This window comes from Ursus arctos, unplaced genomic scaffold (genome assembly GCF_023065955.2).
Source record: "Ursus arctos isolate Adak ecotype North America unplaced genomic scaffold, UrsArc2.0 scaffold_2, whole genome shotgun sequence".
NCBI lineage: Eukaryota > Metazoa > Chordata > Mammalia > Carnivora > Ursidae > Ursus > Ursus arctos.
The window spans coordinates 8,591,340-8,610,154 of NW_026622874.1; the positions used below are offsets into that span (position 1 = coordinate 8,591,340).

General features: G+C 56.0%; 1 protein-coding gene and 1 long non-coding RNA gene across 4 annotated transcripts; one reads left to right on the forward strand and one right to left on the reverse strand.

Annotated features, from left to right (window-relative positions):
- The first annotated feature begins 372 nt into the window (after positions 1-372).
- TLR5 (toll like receptor 5) lies at positions 373-18,497 on the forward strand. 3 transcript variants are annotated; one of them, XM_048225212.2, is made up of 6 exons: positions 373-762; positions 4,621-4,795; positions 6,727-6,903; positions 13,365-13,458; positions 14,307-14,604; positions 15,156-18,497. In XM_048225212.2, the coding sequence occupies exons 5-6, from the start codon at positions 14,534-14,536 to the stop codon at positions 17,734-17,736; spliced, it is 2,652 nt and encodes an 883-aa protein (XP_048081169.2). In that variant the 5' UTR covers positions 373-762; positions 4,621-4,795; positions 6,727-6,903; positions 13,365-13,458; positions 14,307-14,533; the 3' UTR covers positions 17,737-18,497. The 3 variants fall into 3 exon arrangements, with proteins under 3 accessions (XP_048081169.2, XP_026365261.3, XP_026365262.3); XM_026509476.4 differs by having other exon boundaries at positions 6,741-6,903; XM_026509477.4 differs by having other exon boundaries at positions 6,820-6,903.
- Positions 4,286-13,702, reverse strand: LOC125283470 (uncharacterized). Its single transcript, XR_007191369.2, has 3 exons — positions 13,194-13,702; positions 10,733-10,875; positions 4,286-4,501 (listed from the first exon to the last, which is right to left on the reverse strand). It is a non-coding gene; the product is annotated as an uncharacterized LOC125283470 (long non-coding RNA).
- Positions 18,498-18,815: the final 318 nt, after the last annotated feature.

Consider the following 18,815-nt stretch of genomic DNA (forward strand, 5'->3'; position numbering starts at 1 on the left):
CCAAGGACAGTCCCGGGGTGGCCTCTTCCCCTTGGCTCCCGGGCGCCTCAAGCACCCAGCACCTGCGCGTCCCACCCTCCCGCCCCCACGCCCACGGATTCCCCTACATTCTGCCTCGTCCCAGTAGCCGCAGAGCCTCCGGGGCGCGTCCAAAGGGCTCGGGGGTTGGAGCAGGAGGTCCCTCCAAGGGTCAATGAGCTGAAAGAGGTTACCCGGGCCGCGGGGCGGGGCCTGCCCGGGCCGGCAAGTAGGTGGGGCCTGGTCGTTGGCCTGGGTCGGGCCGATGGCGGGGGCAGGCGGGCAGGGCAGGATCTGTCCGGGGGCGGGGCTGGGGCAGGCTTGTGGGCGGGGCCTGGGGCCTTCCGGGAGGAGGGGTTGGGAGGAGCGCGTGGGGGAGCCGGCTGAGCTGGGAGCCTTCCCCAGAGGTGGGCGAGGACCCCGGGCAGTGGACCGGGCAGGGACCGAGCCGCTTGGGGCTGTCCTTCCTGGACCCGCGGTGGCCGGCTGGTGCCGGGCTGCTGTCCGGCGGGCGGCCCACCGCAAAGCCCCGGCTCTGACGAGGTCCCTCGCACCCCACCTTTGGAACGTTGTCAGACTTTGTCACTTTCTCTTTCGTCCCAACCTGGGAGGGGCAAGTGGCTTCACGGTCTTGGAAAAGGGAGACAGGCACGCCCGCAGGGCCGTGGAAACCCCAGAACGCTGCCCAGCGGCCCGACAGGCCTGAGCCCTGCCCACCCAGAGCACGGGAAAGCAGCCTCCACGGTAAATATTGTTTGCCTTTACGTTATCAACAATCTGCCGACCAACACAGGGGAAACCACGGCTGGAATGACATCCTCCCAGGCGTGAGGGTGGGTTTGGTTGATCTTAGAGGGGAGGGATGCGCTGCTCCGGGGAAGCCTACCCGCAGAGACCATGCTGGGTGGGATTCGTTGGCAGGGGCTTTCTCCTCCCCGTGGTTTAGCTGTGTAGTCACCTCGTGCTCGAACACGCCCGTCCTGCACAGTGACCCGCAAGCAATCACTTTTCCCTGCGTTTACTCAGCCTGGCTGAGCCTTGATAAATCTGTCCAGTACCCCTGGGTCCCTGACTTGCTTCACCCTTGTTCTCCTGGGTAGAAGATAGTAGCCAGCAACTTCCTGGTGAGCCCGGCACAGCCAGTTCCAGGGCACATGGTGGGGCAGGGCCCTGGGAGAAGGTCTGTGATGCTGCATACTAATCCCTTACTTGTGGGATTGCAAGCAGGTTCCAGGAGGTTCCAGGGGAAGGGCGCAGGCCAAAGCTAATTACTACGCACATTTTAACAGCCACCTGTGCCTCTCAGCCTCCGAGGTCCTCCCATGCTAAGTGCTGTCTCGGGATCATCCTGAGCATGTCAGCTCTCAGCAAAGCAGGGAGTGTTGAGTCCACGGTCTGAATGCAAAGCTGGCCCTGCCAGGTTTTTGGTTTTGTTTTCTTGGAAGAAAGACTTCTCAGGAAGTTGTGTCCAGCATCACAGAGCCTCCTTTGTTGGTCTGCGTGTGCACTGGGAAGTTCAGCTTTGCTGAGTGTGGAGATCAGAGTAGGCCTGGTTGTTTCTGCCCGCTCACATACTCAGCAGAAAGCCCTGGGATGTGCAGTTCCTGGGTCTGGATGTGTCTGTTTCGTGCTTCGTTTCGTGGAAAAGAATGCAGCTGGCGGGTCCAGACTTCAGTCCGGCTGCATTCTAGGGTGACCCCCAGTGACCCCCCGTGCTAGCTTTGCAGCCCCCCCCCCCCCCACTCTGCTCTGCTGGGCCCACTCCAGGCTGTGGCACTGTTCCTGCCCTCCAGAGGCTCCCGGGTTGGGGGGGGGGGAGGCAAACCAGCACCTGTGCAATTATGAGAGCCACTAAGTGTGAAATTGCGTGCTGTCATCTGCTAGTTCAAAGAAGACAGCCAGTGCAGGCTGGTAAAGACCTCAGGGCCTTGGGGAACTACTTGTCTTTCTTGGGATTTAGAAAGGGCAGTCAGGGACTGGGCCTGGCAGGGGAAGAAGGCCCAACGATAATATTCTAAGGCTTCGGATATGCAAAGGCACTCACTGCCTGCTAGATCCCCTGCCTCCCTTTCCAGCTCTGGCTACTGTCTTCGTGTCCCTTGACACGCTGATCTTCCAGAAGGTTCTGACTGGGTCTTTTTTGCGTGCCTCACTCTCCTTATGCTTGCTCTCCTACCCAGGATGCCCTGTTGGGGAATCTTCTGAGGGTTTTTTAAGAAGCATGTCAAAGGGCACCCTCTCCAATGAAGACCACAGGCAGAGCTGGAGAACAACGCCTCCGTTTTCCATTGCTCCTTGCATGGATCTCTGTCAGTGCTCTTGTCCCCTGGACGGCCTATTAGAGGGGAGGGGTCTTTGCCCCACTTCCTGGGCAGGGCTGCGTCTCCCTCATTTGGGGAATCTGAGCCAACGCTGGTGTCCTGCACAAAGCAGTAGTTTAGTAAATAATCCTTGGTTGCAGCCCAGCCACAAACGGGATGCGGGGAAGCCCCTCGCCTACTCGGTGCGGAAGGTGTGGGCTAAGCATTCTTATTGGCACTGTAAGACTGGATAAATTTGGTGGGGCCAAATCCCAGAGGGCTTGAGGCATTTGTGTTCAGTGCAGCGGCAGGAGTCCAAACCCCCAGCGGCCCCCACTGCCCCCAGGACGGAGCGCAGGTCCTTCTTGGCTGGAGAATATCCACCCCAGCCCCACCCATCCCACAAGCTCACACTTGCACCTTCCGGGCCACTCCACCCACGGGTCCTGGGGGCCTGGGCTCCCTCCCCACCCTTGACTGCGCTGCTTAGCAGCCTCTGCGGGGACTGCCCCCTGCTCTCCCTGGCTGACTGCTCCTGTCCCTCAGAACAGTGTCCATGCCCATGTCCCCTGCAGAGGTCCCCTCAGGCTGGGTGTGTGTCCTCATCTGCCCGGTGGCACCACGTATGGTCCTATAACCTCATCACGCCCTGCCTGACTGCCTCCGGGCTCAGGACCTTTGCTCCCTGAAGGCAGAGATTGGGTGTGTCTTGATGAACCCCCGGGGCTAACATCCTCCTTGGGAGCTGGGGCCTACCAGGGCGATGAACATGCAGAAGGAAGGATAATTCTAGAGACATTTGGAAGAGAAAAGGTGGGACTTAGTGATGAGTTAGACCGAGAGAGTAAAGCGGAAGGCCAACTTACCACCGCCAGGCAGGTGGAGGTGGTGTCATGAGAGTCGGGGACAGATCCACTGAGGTGCTTCTCACTCTGAGTCCAGGTGAGGCCAGGGTCCGAGAGAGATCCTGGGAGCGTGAGTCGTGGGGACAGTCCAACTTGTGAGAGCCTGCGAGCCAGAGGGTGGGGGAAGGAGAAGGAACGGCTGGAAAACAGGATGACAGAAAGACTGGAGGGAAGTCAAGGAGGACAAATCAGGAGGTATTTCAAGGAGAAACGGGCCCACGTATCAGTGCTACAGGAGAGAGTGGGCAGATCAGACCAGAATCGATGAGGAGGCGGCGAGCTCCAGCAGGAGCTGTGGGGAAGCCGTGGGGCCAGTGGAGGCCAGGCAATGGGCAGTGGAGGCACAGGGCGGTCCTTACGCTCCATGTCTGAGGGATTGGCCACGAAGGAAAGAGTGGTCGCATCAGGAGAAGATTTCATTTGTCTTAATGATAAGAGATCTGACCCCTGTTTAAGCCGGAACACCCTGCAAGCTACTCCCAGGCACACTCTGGCCACACACCTGGCTTCCAGGTCACCCTCATTATGATGCACATTCAGAAAGGGGACAAAGGAAATTAAACTCATCAAGGATGCCCAGATGGTGGCCAGAGGAGGACCAGAACCTGGCTTTCCCCTCTCCCAGCCCAGGGCTTTGGCCCTGGGCTCCTGCATCTTGGAAGTTACCACCCACAGCAAGTTACAGCCAAGTCTCTGGCCAAGTCTACCCCAACCGAAATGGAGCCCAGCCTCCTGGCACCCAGCCCAGGGCCGATCCCACCCTCACAACGTCCCTGGGGCCCGGGAGGCTGGGCACAGTGCAAGAGCACGCACTTCCAGCAGGGCCTGTTCCCCTGGCCCCCCTCCCCCCAGTCCCTGGGGAGCCACCAGTGAAATATTCCCTCCTCTGCCCGTGGGAGGGGAGACGTAGGACCCCTCCTCCTGGCCAGACTCCCTCCTCCCCTTGCCTTCTCAAGTGTGGTGTAATCTCTCCTCACATTTCCATTCCGTGAACGCATCATAGTTTAATAGGTTTTCCTTCCCTGTGCCTCCCCCCCCCCCCCCCCCCGCAACTGCCTCAGTTTACATCACAATCCCGATGATTTCCACAGCTCTGAGAGCAGATTGTCTGTCATTACTTCGGATGCGATGTGGGGCTTCCCAGCTTTCTACAGTTTCTGGCTCCCGACCTTGTTGCTTGCCCCTCTGTCCTGGCAATTTGCTTGGCCATCTGAGTTGCATTCGGGGAGGCTGTCAGAGCGTCTGATGTGAATGTTCTAACCGAGAGTACTGGTGAACCTGCAGACAGGTAGAGAGAATCAGTTCCTTGGCGAGCTCGCTTTTCGCAAAGTTTAAAGGCATCATGCTGGCTGTTGGTCTTTAAAAATCACTCAAATGGAATTACTTTTTTCCATCAGATGTTTTAAAACTGTGCTGAGGAATGTGCAATGAACAGACGGAAGAGAAGCCATTCTGTTGGGTTTTCCACATACTGTCTTCAGAATACCAGTGCCTCTGGATGCCGCTGTGGTTTGGGGAGACAGCCACCTGAAGATATTAAACGCAATGAGGCAAGATTTTACATAATTTCCGGTGAGTGCAGAAGAGGGAAGCAGCAGATTGCCCCAGCATAGGGAGAAACTCCCTTTCCTGCTCCGCGTTCCCCTTCAGTGGTTCCTAAAGGGAGGGCATTTCTGGCGAGGTGCACTTGGTTAAATGATGTTTCTGTACTTAAGCAAGAAATATTAGAGGCTTACGCATCAGTAACTGGTTTCTCTGGGTCGGGCACTGGAGTGGCCCCAAGGAAAGTAGGAACTGTTTCTGTCCCTAGTGTAGAGATGTTCGCGCTGGTGCTCAGAGGGGCTAGGCGCTTGCTCAAGGTCACACAGCCATTGAACTGGGAGCCAGGACTTGAATCCAGCCGCAAACTTGGTCCTCATTCTGATTTCCCCCCGGCCCATCAAAACTGATGCAGAGTTCGGAGCGCGCATGGGCCGGGTGGTTAATCCCTTCTGAGCCCCGCGCGCTCTGGAAGAAGACGTCCCCATCCTGGGCGAGCCCGCTCTCGGAGCGCGCCAGCACCTTGCACCCCTGGCGTCCACCCTCTGCCGCCCCCTGCCGGTCGGCGGGGGGAGCGCCCGCGCACCTGGGTCCGCAGCTGTGCTGCTTGTAAACCTGCGTGGCCTGTCCGGCCCCCGCCTCAGAGGCTTCAACTGATCCCCGTTAGCAACCATCTGGTGCTACACCTTCCAGGGCTGAGAAGACTTAGGGGTGAATGTAGTAACGTGGCCCGTTCTCAGAAGTGATCGGGCAGCATCTGTTCGAGCAGTGAGCGGTGACAGAGGACAGGTCAGTATTCTTGCCGCTCGGGCTGTGGTCAGTGAACCCGCCGCGTCCGGATCACCCGGAGGCTTGCTCCAGAGACAGAGTCTCACCTCCCAGCCCCGCCTGCGGACTAAATCTGCTTTTCAGCAGCATTTCCGGGTGATTCCCGTGCAGAGCACCCTCTCACCTCTGTACATATTTCCCGGTATATTCCATCCGGGTTTTTTTCGGAAGATCAAAATGAGGACTAAATTTACAGCTGGGTGTAAGCCCCGCCCTCAGTTTAACGGACGTGTGACCCCGAGCCAGCGCCTCGCCTCTCTGAGCACCAGTGCAGTCACCTCTGCAGTGATGCAAAGTGCCAGACATCAGTTCAACTGGCAAGACCCCTCGTCCTCCATCTGAGCCCTGATGATTTCCTAGTCAGTGTCCCCTCACTCAGACGGACTGCTTAGAAATGTCACAGTCTGGTGGTGACCTTAGCTGTTTGCCCCAGAAACCTCAAGTCCTGTGCTCCCCGTGGAGCAGTGAGCGTTGTCCACATCCTGTGCTTCGTTGAGCCTCGTGGCCAAATGCCCACGGCGAGGTCACGGAAGGGACGTTCAGGTCCCACGGAGACCCTTCCTCAGCACCACAGTGATTTGGTAAAGAATGCATTTGATTGTGAAAGGGTAGCGTTTCCCTCTCTAGAGTCACAAGGAAGCGAGTTGCCCGTCTGCCTGGCTCTGTCACCACCTTCTGAACCAGGGGCTGGGCCTGAGAGTTCCAAGGACCTTCAGCTCTGAAGTGCCACGTGCCTTGACTCACAAAATGGTCTTGGTCTTTTCCAATTAAAATTCCGCTCCATAAGAGACCCACCTGAGTTTCAAATTCTTCTACGAAGACAATTGCTGTATGGCACAGAAAAACAGGTGCACAGGGGCGTGGGGGTGGCTCTGTTGTTTAAGCTTCCGACTCTCGGTTTCCGCTCAGGTCATGATCTTGGGGTCGTGAGATCGAGCCCCACGTTGGACTCTGTGCTCAGCAGGGAGTCTGCTAGGGATTCTTTCTCTCCCTCGCCTTCTGCTCCTCCCCACTACTCATGCATGCTCTCTCTGTCTCTCTCAATAAATAAATAAACAAATAAATAAAATCTTTAAAAAACAAAAAAGAAAAGAAAAACACATGCGTAATGTTTTCTGTTTCTCCCCCTTAATTAGCTTCTCTCCTTTAGGAAAAGCAAAGCCTTTTCTCCTGATTCACCAAATTAACACTGACCACCATTGTCACTAATGAAGTTCCTATGGTCTCAGGAACGGAAGTCGTGGAACAGTCAGGGGCCTGGGCCCCTAGAGTGAAGAGGCCGTGTCAGGAGCTCCCTGTGTTAGGCCTGGGAGGTGAGTACTCCTGATGGAAATGAATCTTCAGAGTATTAGTGGGAAATATTGCGGGGGTGTTTAAACTGCATTACTTCAGAGATACAGCATGAATAAAAACCGGGTCCCTGCCCTCAAGAATTGTGCAGTCAAGGGGGGAAGGCATCACATAATAAATATGCTGTCGTGGGGGTGTGACCAGCACATCAGGGCGGGGAGAGAAAACATGCCCATGGGGTGTGAGGATTGTGTGCTTGCTGGGCTGGCTTCTCAGGCAGCCTGTGATGAGTCAGCTGGAGCTGACTGGCTGGGCCGTTGGGACAGACAGAAGCACTCCAAGCCCGGGGTCCAGCCCCAGCAGAGAACTCGGGTGGAGACCAGGTCCTGGGATGGCAGGCTAGGTCTGGAGCAGAGGCCCAGACTGCATGGTCGTACAGGAGGGCGGGTTGGCCTGAGTTCATCTACAGTCCACGGCGCCTGGACCCCAAGCCTTCTGCCCCAAAGAGTGTGACCTCCAGGGGCAGAAGGAGCCAGTGAGGGCTTCTGACCAGAGCTGTGCTCGCTGGCTCCCTTGGGTAGCTGAGTGAGGGGTGCACGTGTCAGTGGGGGACCAGCTGGGAAGTCCCCGCATTGCCCGGGCGGGGTGGGGGTGGCAGGGCCATGACCAGAAGGGAGGGGAGTCGATGCTGGCAGGGACTTGGGGTGAACCTCAAACGATTGGCCACCAGCTGCACTGAGGTCACACTGGAGGCTTCCTTGCCCACCTCGCTAGGTTTGAAGAATATGTACATTGAAGACAGAAATACACGACACAGGGCTGGGCCAGTTTGAAGGAGCTCAGAATTTGGTGCCACAGATGTCCAGAAGGATACTTCCAGCTGTGTCCAGATGAGCAGGAAGAAGGCACAGACTCACCGTCAGATGCTGGTGGTGTCGTGCTCACAGATCAGTGCTCCCTGCCAGGAGGGACGTGACCAGGACCCGGCTTCTGCCTAGACCAGGCCCTTCAGGGGACTCAGGGAATGCAGATCAGGCCCCAGCATGCGGGCAGCAGTGCCTGGGGGGACCACGGAGCAGGAGGGACGGCCCAGTGGCAGGATGTGGCAAATTCACTCACTCAGGGGACACCTGCCCACATGGTATATCCTGGCTGCAGGTGGCATGGCAGAGAGCCAGAGACAACGCCTGTCCACAGGAGCGGAATTCTGATTTACAGAAAGATGGCTTTTAGAAGGATGTGGCCCTCGCCACAGCATGGCCTCCCTGGTGCCCCCTGGCAGGCCTGTGTCCGCAGGATGCCGTGTTCTGCTCGTAAACACATGTGTCCTTCGACTCCACCCAGTGTCCTGGCCTCGAGGCTTCATCCAGCCCTCCACACTTGCCTTTGGATTCAGTTTGGAATTTTCACTGCCACATGGACTCTGGAGAAGCTCTCCCAATCCCCATTTGGAAATGAAGTCAGCGTTTTTCTCGGCGAGTCCTCCGCGCCTGCCTGCTGTGAGCCGTCACCCGCCAGAGGCAGCTGCAGCCCAGATCAGATGCCCAGGTGCTGCCCAGGGCCCAGGACCAGTGTTACCTGTGAAGGATCGAGGAGCCCCCTGCCCGGGGCTAAGTGTGGAGACACGTGCCCAGGACTCACCCAAGCGTAGGCCGGCTGGTCTGCTGTCCCGGTCATTAGCTCAAGAAAGGGTGTCCGCTCTGCTAACGGCTGGGATCAAAGCTAAGTGAATTCTCAAACGGGAGAGCTGCTGACCCTTTTCGCTCTGGTCTCATTATCGTAATTAACAGCGCTTGGCGGGAGTGTTGAGATGCATTGACTCTGCCGCTCTGGCTGCCCCCAGAGCCCAGACACCAGCTAGCTCCTAGTTGTGGAATCACGCTGTCTTTGGCCTCTGTGACTGGCTCATGTCACTGAGCAGGATGTCCTTGAGGTTCGCCAGGTCACACCAGGCGTCGGAGTCTCCTCCCTGTTAAGGCTGAATCATACGTGTGTGTGCCACGTTTTGTCCACCTACTCGTCTGTCATGGACGATGGCTTGCTTCCATCTCGGCGGTAGTGCACCATGCTGCTCTTCCTGCGTCCTGTCCCTGTGGGAACGGGCCCAGAGTGGGATCGTGTCGAGTGCCCGAGGCGGTTCTGGGGCGAGTGGGTGTGGCAGCTGCGAGGCTAGCCTAGCTGACATTCTGTGCTTGCAATCCCCTGGAGTGAGCGATGTAGCCCCTCCGGACGCCCCCACTGTCCCCAGACCGACTAAACCATCTCTCCGATGGGACCCAGGCACCTGTACTGTTCCCACGTCTCTGGTGATTCTGAAGTATGGCCAAGTTCAAGAACCATTCGTCTACACCAGGGAGTCTCTGGTTTGCATGTGCAGAAAGGTCACACATTTGTTGAGAGTCCAGAGGCCCATTGTAAGGCTGTGTCCTGTCCCTGGTCTACGGGAGGCCTGGGCTTCCTCGCCCCCAGTCTCCTGCGGCGACTCTGACCTATGGCCCCGGGTGAGATCTTCTCTGCTTGTCCCTCCCCGGTTGAAGCGTGAGCTCCCCAGGGCTGGGGAGTAAATCCACCCAGGTCCCTGACCCTCTGGGACCTGAGTCGGCCCACCGGCCCCAGCGGGTCCCCAAGCCTGTCCTGCAGGCTCTCCAGGCTCTGCCACGGCTCCCAGACAGAACGGCAGCTTCTGTCTTCAGAGTTGGAACCATTAGCCTTGACCTGGAGCACAGCCAGTGCTGCTCTAACGCGTGCTTTGAATAACGAGTTTGCTGGAGTCACATGCTAGGAAATGTGAATTTCACGCGGGCTTGTGGACAGTTTCTTAGGTTTAAATGGAGAAAACTGTGCCCCCCTGAGCCACCCCACATGTGAATAAAAAAGACACACTTGAGAACCTGTCAGGGACCCCGGTTCCCCACGTGTGTTTTGAACGAACACCCACCCACCTCTGCTGTCACTGCTGTCCACCTGCGCCCCCCACCTCGTGCAGCTCAGTGCAAGCCTGGGACGCGGCCTCGGGCGTCCATCAAGGTGAAGGAGGTCTCCTGCCCTGTAGCTTTCATCACCGCGTAACATCCAGACAACTGCGCTGCCTTCTCTTTATCAGGTTTTTTGGTGCCATTGGGGAAGCTTTTGAGTGTTGGACGCTAGCCCCTTTCCCCAGAAGCCCCTGTTTTTGTTGTGCGAATTTGCGTAGCACAGGATTTTGAGGAAGGAACGTGCATATTGCCTGATGCCGGAGCAGTTAGCAGGGTCAGCCGTTGGCCATCATCTGCTCAGTAACAGTTCAGCAACGCGTGTCCGCGTCCTGCACCCGCCGCTCCCTAACCACTAGGTGGCTGCTCTCTGCAGCAGAGCCTGGGGAGAAGCCAGTGCATCCTCCTCGCGTCCTCAGGGACTTGCTCCGCATGCACGCACCCTCCCCCTCCCTCCGCTCCACCCCAGATAGGGGCCCTTGGTCTTCTCTCTTGGACTCCCCGAAGTCCACACCTGCTCCCACGTGCTGCGTGCCGCCCATCTCGTGGAGGTCTGACGGCGTCTGGGGCAACTTAACAGCCTGGTTCTCATTGTTAGATTCGATGTGCCCTATGACACGACTGGTACATATTTACTTCAACCCATGTGGGCTTCTGGCTCACATTCCAGGCCGTTCCGCTTGGGGGGTCCCACCTCCCCGCGTCTGTCGGCTCACCTGTCCTGGAACTTGACCCCCGAAGCCCCCTTCAGAGGTAGAAATGTAGGGTTTCATACCTTTCTGTATTTCATATGAAAATCGGTCTACATGGTATCTTTGTAACACAACATAAGCCCAAATAATTTTCTTTAAAACCTACCCATTCAGCTGGCCTTACCCACCTCACTGTTTGTACCGCGGACTGGAGAACTCAGCATCTTGGAGCGTGTTGTTTGGGGCTCCCGTGTATCACTCGTTATCGCCACGAATTCAGGGCCGAGCCCCCTAGCCCAGGGTATGCATTTGGGGGCCAGCAAGGAGTCATCTGTAAAAGGCAAAACCGAAACTAGGAGATTCAGCTGTGTTATTCTGAGCTGGTGTTCTCGCTTGCGTGTCTCTGCGGGGATTATTCTGTCTGGTTACATAAGAGGAGAATTCATTCTAATGTTTGAACAAAACAGCAGCTGCAAGACTGTCAGCAGCTTGGGGGCCGAGTGAGTTCTTCCTGCAAATCCTGGTGGCTCAGTATCAGAACGTGTTTATCTTACACTCACTGAAAATCCTCATTGGTGAAATCAAAGTTTCTATTCTGTTCTAGAACAAAGCTTGGCAAACTGTGGTATTTGGACTGCAAAGCCTGAAATATTCACCATCCGGGCCTTTGCAGAACGTTTTCTGAGCCCTGTTCTGGAATATGAAATGTGCTGGTTGTCCCCGTGTGAGTGATGGGCTAGAAGGAGCAGACGTCGGGAGGTCCATGTACCCTCGAAGATGATGTGTATGTGCATTTTTTGGAGGTCAAGGAATCAGAGCTATCGGAGTCTCAAAGGGGTTCGTGACCTCAAAGTATTTAAGAACGACTGTAGAGTGTGGTCTGCGGCTGCTCAGGGAGGCTGGTGTTCGAGTGTCCCTGCGCATTGCCTTAGGGCCCTGTTCCTACCGTGAGACGGGAAGAAGGTTGCAGGACACAGAGTGTGGTCTTCCCCAACCACGTGTCTCCTGCATCCTCAGTGTTCTTCCTGCCTCCTTCAAAGCACATTTGAGAATCTGTGTGTGTCTCCAGGAGAATCTGCCTCCTGAGATCCTCTCCTCCCACCGTGTGGCTCAGCCCGGGCCGCCAGAGCCACACGAGATTCTGGAACCACAGCCCAGAGCCCGAGGTAGGGTCACCGCAGGAAACTGCCATCTCTCGTCTCGTCTCCGCGAAGGTGCCAGGCTGCCCTTCCCAGGCTGGTTTGCTCAGGAATCGGGATGACAGGGACGGTGTTGTCCCAGAGCCGGTGCCCACGCGGGGCTGGGGCTGCCAGGGGGCCGTCACACTGCACCTGTCCTGACCCATTTCTGCTTTCTGACCAGTCCCCACTTTCTCTACTGATATCACTCTTAACTTGGACCCCACTTCCCAGAACGCAGGTGTCTCTTCTGTAAATACAAGGTCACTGGCTCCAAGGCCCACCTGAATCCAAAAGAAGTTCACCGAGGAAGAAAGTGGCAGTTTTGCTTTTGTGAGTCAGTCTGATAATCCGAGAGAGAGAGAGAGAGAGAGAGAGAGCCACAAGCTATGTGCGTGGAAATCATACCTAAGATTATGTGGCTTTAATCACCATGGCACTTATAGTGAACATGGAAAGAAGGGACTGGAAGCTTTACCCGGGGCCACAGAGCTTATGAAAGCAGCTTTTTACAACAAACGTTTAAAGGACCAAACTTTTCCATTTTGAAATGGAATCACAGATCTAATCGAATCTACCATACACATCATTTTAAAGAAATCAATATGATGTCCCAGCAGGAATATCCAAAAGAAATTAAAGGGAAAGTCATTTTTGACGAATTAATATGAGCTCCACACGAGGAGACAAAATGAGTGATTTGGACTCTCACACTCACATACAAAGAATAAGTTTGGATTTAAGAGACGTAGGAAAATATTCAACGGACATTTCTTTAACTTTTGTAAAATTATATTTGACATTTAGAAATGAGGGCCGAATAAATTGGCTCACACACGTGTGTATGCACACGCACGTGCACACCCGCACACGTGTGCATGCACACACACACGCACAGGCACACACATGCGCACACATGCACGTGCACTCAGACGTGCGTGCACACACCTGCACACTGACGCACGCACACATACGCACAGGCGCACACGTGTGTGCACACACTCGCACACACATGCACACCCACATATGCACACACGTGCACTCACACGTGTGTGCACGCACACATATGCACATGCACGCACATGCACGTGTACACACACACACACACACACACACACACACACGGTTCCAGGCGCCCCCCTGGGGGCCCTGGGCACCATGAAGGGATTTTCTGAAATAGGCAGTAACTCCTCATCAAGCTGCAAACCAAACAAGGTCCGATCTTCCCCAGAGTTACAAGTGGTCACACGCCTGGAAAACTCAGTATATAGTAAAACAGTGCAGAAAGTACGTTGTTGGCCCCGAGAAGAGAGTCAGGCTCTGAGCTGGTTTTGAGCATGGTTTTCGCCCCCTGGGCTGCCTGGCAGCACATCTCCAGGCACGGGCGCCCAGTGAGCCTCCCCGCTCCTTGGGGGGCTCCCCTCGCCTCCTCTTCATGACCAAAACACCCCAAAACCCCCTGCGTGCTCACCGGATGTTCCTGCAGAGACAGCTTCCCCGTCGGGAGCCCCTGTGCTACACGGGATGTTTTGTGGATAAAATGCAGTTTTCTTCTTAACAGAGTCAGTTCCTCCAGCATCAAATACCCTGATGTTTCTTTGCCGGCGGGGTGACTCATTCCACTTTGTTTTTCCTTTTTTAGCAGCACGCATCCTTCCTAACGCTTGCTGCGCTGACGGTGAACGTAGCTGAGCAGGGAGACAGACAACAGATAAGGAAACCAGTGGTTGCATGAGGTAATTAAGGGCTTGGGATCGTGGCTTTCAAAGAAATATGCAAGGTGGTTACCAGAGAGTCAGGGGGCAGGGGAGTTACTGCGAATAGCGAGTGTGTGGGAAGGCTCTTGAGGAAGTGTCGACATGGGATCCAGCCATGTGAGCAGCAGAGAGGAAGCAGCATGTGCCAAGGCCCTGAGGTTGGACAGAGTTTGGGGTGGCAGACAGGACCCCATGTGGTGGAACTGCCACCCCAGACACTGGGCCTCTCCTTTTCCTGTTCTTCCCTTGGTTGGGTCTCTGCTCAAATAAAATGTCATCGGGGAGGGCTTTCCTGGCCACTGTACAAATAGCTGGTAGCCCCCCACCCTCACGGTCCTCGTCTCCATGTTCCCAGTTTATGTTCCTTCTGTTGGGTGTCACCCCTTCCCCGCTTCCCTGCACTGGAACATAAGCCCGCGAGGACAAGTGTGGCCGGGTTGTTCACCCCCTCCTGTGCCCCAAACAGCGCCCAGCACATGGTGGACGTGTGGCACACACTTGTCCAGATGATGCTGGGAAGACAGGCAGAGGTAGACCAAGGAAGTGGGGAGGAGGGGAGCCGCCTGGGGAGTGCAAGGAGAGGCCAGAAGTGAGCCAGGCAGGGGGATCTCCAGGCCGCTGGAGGCTGAGCAGCCCACGGGAGGTGCAGGGCCTCGGCTGCTGCCGCCCCAGCCTCAGCCTCGGGCAGGAATAGTGGAGAAATGAGCAGCCCCGATCAACATTCTCGGCGAGTTATTCCCCATGATTAGTAAATGCATGGTTCGGATGCTTGGGGTCAACTCTGGGTCCACACCTACTTCTGATTTGCCGTAATTTGTGTGTCTTAGCCTCAGGGTTTCCACGGAAACCCCACCACAAATCAGCCCCAAGGCCGAGCAAAGCCTCTGCAGAGCCGTGGTCCAGCCCCACGGGAAGCTGTCGCTGTGGCCACGGGTTAACGCTCTGTGCAGACCTGCACCTGCTTCCTGTTCCCCTCCTTCCTTCACCCCATTCTCTGTCCTCTGAGCCACGGGGTCTTCCCTTCCCTTCGGAGGTTCCACTGAGAGCAGGCTGAATGCGCCCCGGACACGAGAGGCAGGACCCCTCACCAGCAGGTGCAGGGCTGGGGACACAAGCCAGACGCAGGTATGGACACCCTATACTGACGCCCACTCATGCCATCACACAGGCCGTGGTAGACCCAGGGGGCGCTTTGGAGAGTGACGAGAAGGACCAGCGTTTGTGTGATGCGACGTGCCGTGTGTGTGTAGCGAGGGCAGAGGGGTGGACAGGCTCATGCCCTGGCCAGGGCAGCTGGGCAGCAGCTACGGAGCTGTCAGTGGGCGAGGAGGGGTCCCCGGCTTGGGGGGGGGGGAAGCACAAATGTGTCTCTACCTGCTGTTGTCTCCAACTTCCTCTGCAAATCTTGAATAAGCGATTGCATGAACTAATGAATGAGAAATGGACTTGTTGTAAAGGTCAAGTGTTTCTGAGGTACTTAGAACAGTGCTCACTCTGCAGCACTGCGGTGTAGGTCAGAGCAAGGAGCGCCATCTACACCGACAGGTTAGCCACGGCTACGCCCACAGGGCTTTGGGGAGTGGGTGTGTCATGGGGGAGCCCCTGAGTCCCAGGGACCCGGGTGAGTTGCCTTGAGCTGGGACGGCTGTGTTTTCATCCTCCCTCCTTCCCCGCAGGATCATGGGAGGCCACCTGGACCTTCTGTTCGGGGTGATTATTGCGGCCAGCCCTGTGCTTGCGATGCCTTCCTGCGCCTCTGACGGTCAGAGGGCCTTGTATCGCTCCTGCAACCTCACCCAGGTGCCGCCGGTCCCCAGCACCACCCAGGTCCTCCTGCTCAGCTTCAACTATATCCGGACTGTCACGGCCACGTCCTTCCCCTTCCTGGAGCAGCTGCAGCTGCTGGAGCTCGGGACTCAGTTTACCCCCTTCACCATCGGCAGAGAAGCCTTCAGAAACCTGCCCAACCTGAGGGTCTTGGACCTGGGCAATAGTCAGGTGGATTTCCTGCATCCCGATGCTTTTCAGGGGCTGCCCCACCTGCTTGAACTAAGACTCTTCTACTGTGGTCTGTCTGATACTATATTAAAAGATGGTTATTTCAGAAACTTAGAGTCTTTGTCTCGCCTGGACCTGTCCAAAAATGAGATTCGTAGCCTTAAGCTTCATCCTTCGTTCTGGGAATTGAATTCCCTGAAGTCCATTGATTTTTCCCTCAACCAGATCCCCATCGTGTGTGAACAGGAGCTCCAGCCGCTCCAAGGGAAAACCCTCTCCCTGTTCAACCTCGCTGCCAATCACCTGTACAGTAGGGTCTCCGTGGACTGGGGCGCGTGCATGAACCCGTTCACAGACATGGTCCTGGAAACCCTGGACGTTTCTGGCAATGGCTGGACGGCGGACATCACAGGGAACTTCAGCAGGGCCATCAGCGGGAGCCGGATCTCCTCGCTGGTTCTGGCCCACCACATCATGGGGCCCGGGTTTGGCTTCCAGAACATCAGGGACCCCGACCGGGACACGTTTGCCGGCCTGGCCGGGAGCGCGGTGCTGCAGCTGGATCTGTCCCATGGCTTTATCTTCTCCCTGAACTTCCGACTCTTTGAGGCCCTCAAGGCCTTGAAGCTCCTGAACCTGGCCCACAACAAGATAAACAGGATTGCAGGAGAAGCATTTTATGGCCTTGACAGCCTCCAGGTTCTTAACATGTCATATAACCTTCTGGGGGAGCTTTACAATTCCGATTTCTATGGACTCCCTCAGGTAGCCTATATTGATCTTCAAAACAATCATATTGGGATCATTCAGGACCAGACCTTCAGGTTCCTGAAAACATTACACACCTTGGATCTCCGGGACAATGCTCTTAAAACAATTTCTTTCCTGCCAAGCATAGACACTATCTTCTTGAGTAGCAATAAACTGGTGACCTTGCCGAACATGAGACTTAAAGCCAACTTCATCCACTTATCAGAGAACAGGCTAGAAGATCTGGACGATCTCTACTTCCTCCTCCAGGTCCCTGACCTCCAGGTCCTCATTCTGAATCAAAATCGCTTTTCCTCTTGCAGCCGAGCTCACGGCCCTACAGGCAGCCGCAGCTTAGAAAAGCTTTTCCTTGGAGGAAACATGTTGCAGCTTGCCTGGGAAACCGGCTTCTGCTGGGATGTGTTCAAGGGGCTCTCCCGGCTCCAGATCCTTTACCTGAACAACAACTACTTGATCTTCCTCCCGCCGGGGGCACTTAGTGATCTGACTGCGCTGAGGGGCCTCGACCTCAACTCCAACAGGCTGACAGCTCTTGCTCCTGGTGACTTGCCTGCGAACCTGGAGGTGCTGGACGTGTCCAGAAACCAGCTCCTGTCCCTGGACCCCGACTTGTTTGCATCCCTCAGAGCCGTGGACATAACGCACAACAGGTTCATCTGTGAGTGTGACCTCCGTCCTCTCATCACTTGGCTCAACCAGACCAACGTCACTGTATTTGGGTCTCGTGCAGACATCTACTGCATGTACCCCAACGAGCTCACGGGGACCCCCCTCTCCTCTGTGTCCATGGAGGGCTGCGATGAGGAGGAGGTCTTGAAGGTCATAAAGTTTTCCCTTTTCATCTCATCCACGGTCACTCTGACTCTGTTCCTCGTGACCATCCTTGTGGTCACCAAGCTCCAGGGCCTTTGTTTCATCTGTTACAGGGCGGCCCACAGACTGCTGCCCACGGTCTACGCTGAGCGCTGCGAGTCCGACACGTACAAATACGATGCCTACCTGTGCTTCAGCGGCAGAGACTTCGAGTGGGTGCAGAGGGCTCTGCTCAGACACCTGGATGCTCAGTACAGCGACCAGAACAGATTCAACCTGTGCTTTGAAGAAAGAGACTTCGTACCGGGGCGGGAGCACATCGCCAACATCCAGGATGCCGTGTGGGGCAGCAGGAAGGTGGTCTGCCTCGTGAGCAGACACTTCCTCCGAGACGGCTGGTGCCTGGAAGCCTTCACTTACGCCCAGAACAGGTGCGTGTCTGACCTGGACGGCGCCCTCATCCTGGTGATCGTCGGGTCCCTATCCCAGTATGAGCTGATGAAGCATCAGTGCATCAGAGGGTTCGTGCGGAAACGACAGTACTTGAGGTGGCCCGAGGATCTCCAGGATGTTGGCTGGTTCCTTCACACACTCTCTCAGCACATTCTGAAGAAAGGGAAGGACGCCAAGAGGGACGGTAGCATCCCATTGCAAACTGTGGCGGCCATCTCCTAGTCAAGGAGCATTTTCAGCTAATCCCAAACCACAGACAACACTTATCATTTTGAGGTCCTGTTTTGGAGTGGTTTTTTTCCTGCTAGGAACACAGCATAGCTCTTGATTCTCCTAGCCATGTGATACCTGTCTCACTGACCCCGAAATGGAAAGGAATCTTGTTCTCTCCGGTTGCACCAATCCCAGGACACGCCCTTGTTGTGGGAAGGGCACCCACTGGGAGAGGCGTCCGAGATGGCTGAGAGCCTTTCTCTGGCGCTCACTTGATCGGCAAGGGGTGCCCTGTGCTCTGCAGAACAACACTGAGGAGGAAGCTCAGGAAAGAGGGAGTGCTTCCTGCCTCCCCTACTGTCTGGGGGCAAGCGGTGGCCCCACGGAAGCCAGCGGGAGAGTACCTGGGTGTTGTGGCCATAGTGCACTCCGTGTTCCTTGTGAGCTCTTCTTTGCACACGGCCTGCGTTCCCCTTCGTTGTCTCCCACACCCTGCTCGCTCATCAGCTGTGCAGGCTGCTGCACGGAGAGCCTGGTTCCAGGCCTGATTCTGGGGCTCAGGGGCTGTGTGACCTCGAGCACATGACACACCCTCTCTGGGCCTGCTTTCTCATCTGCAGGCCTGGTGCTATCTACCAAGGACGTCAGGCTTCTCAGATCTTCCCTTAGTTGCCTTGCTGGTCACAAGGGTGTGCACACACAGAGGGGCCTTCTGGAGGCAGTTGAAACTTCCCTGAAGTTGTATTTTTTTATCTTAAAGGATATCTCTATATATTTTGCATTCTGTCTTTTTGCATGTTTATTTTAATACAGAAATGTTTTCCACAAAAGTATTAAGAAAATTTAAACCAGGGAAGGCGTGCCAGAATATTGCCCCGTGGCTTCACACACAGCCCCCCCTCAACCCAGCAGCCCCAGCTTGGCTGCCACATTTGAGGGGTGCCCCTAGGCCTGGGGCCCAGAGCTCCAAATGTCCCTCCTGTCCCTATGCCCCCGGCCCCGACTCCTCCAGAACACACATCCTCCCACTCCACCTCTTCCTTTTGGAACATTCTCCTGGCTCTGTGCATCCATTCTTTGTGTTCTTC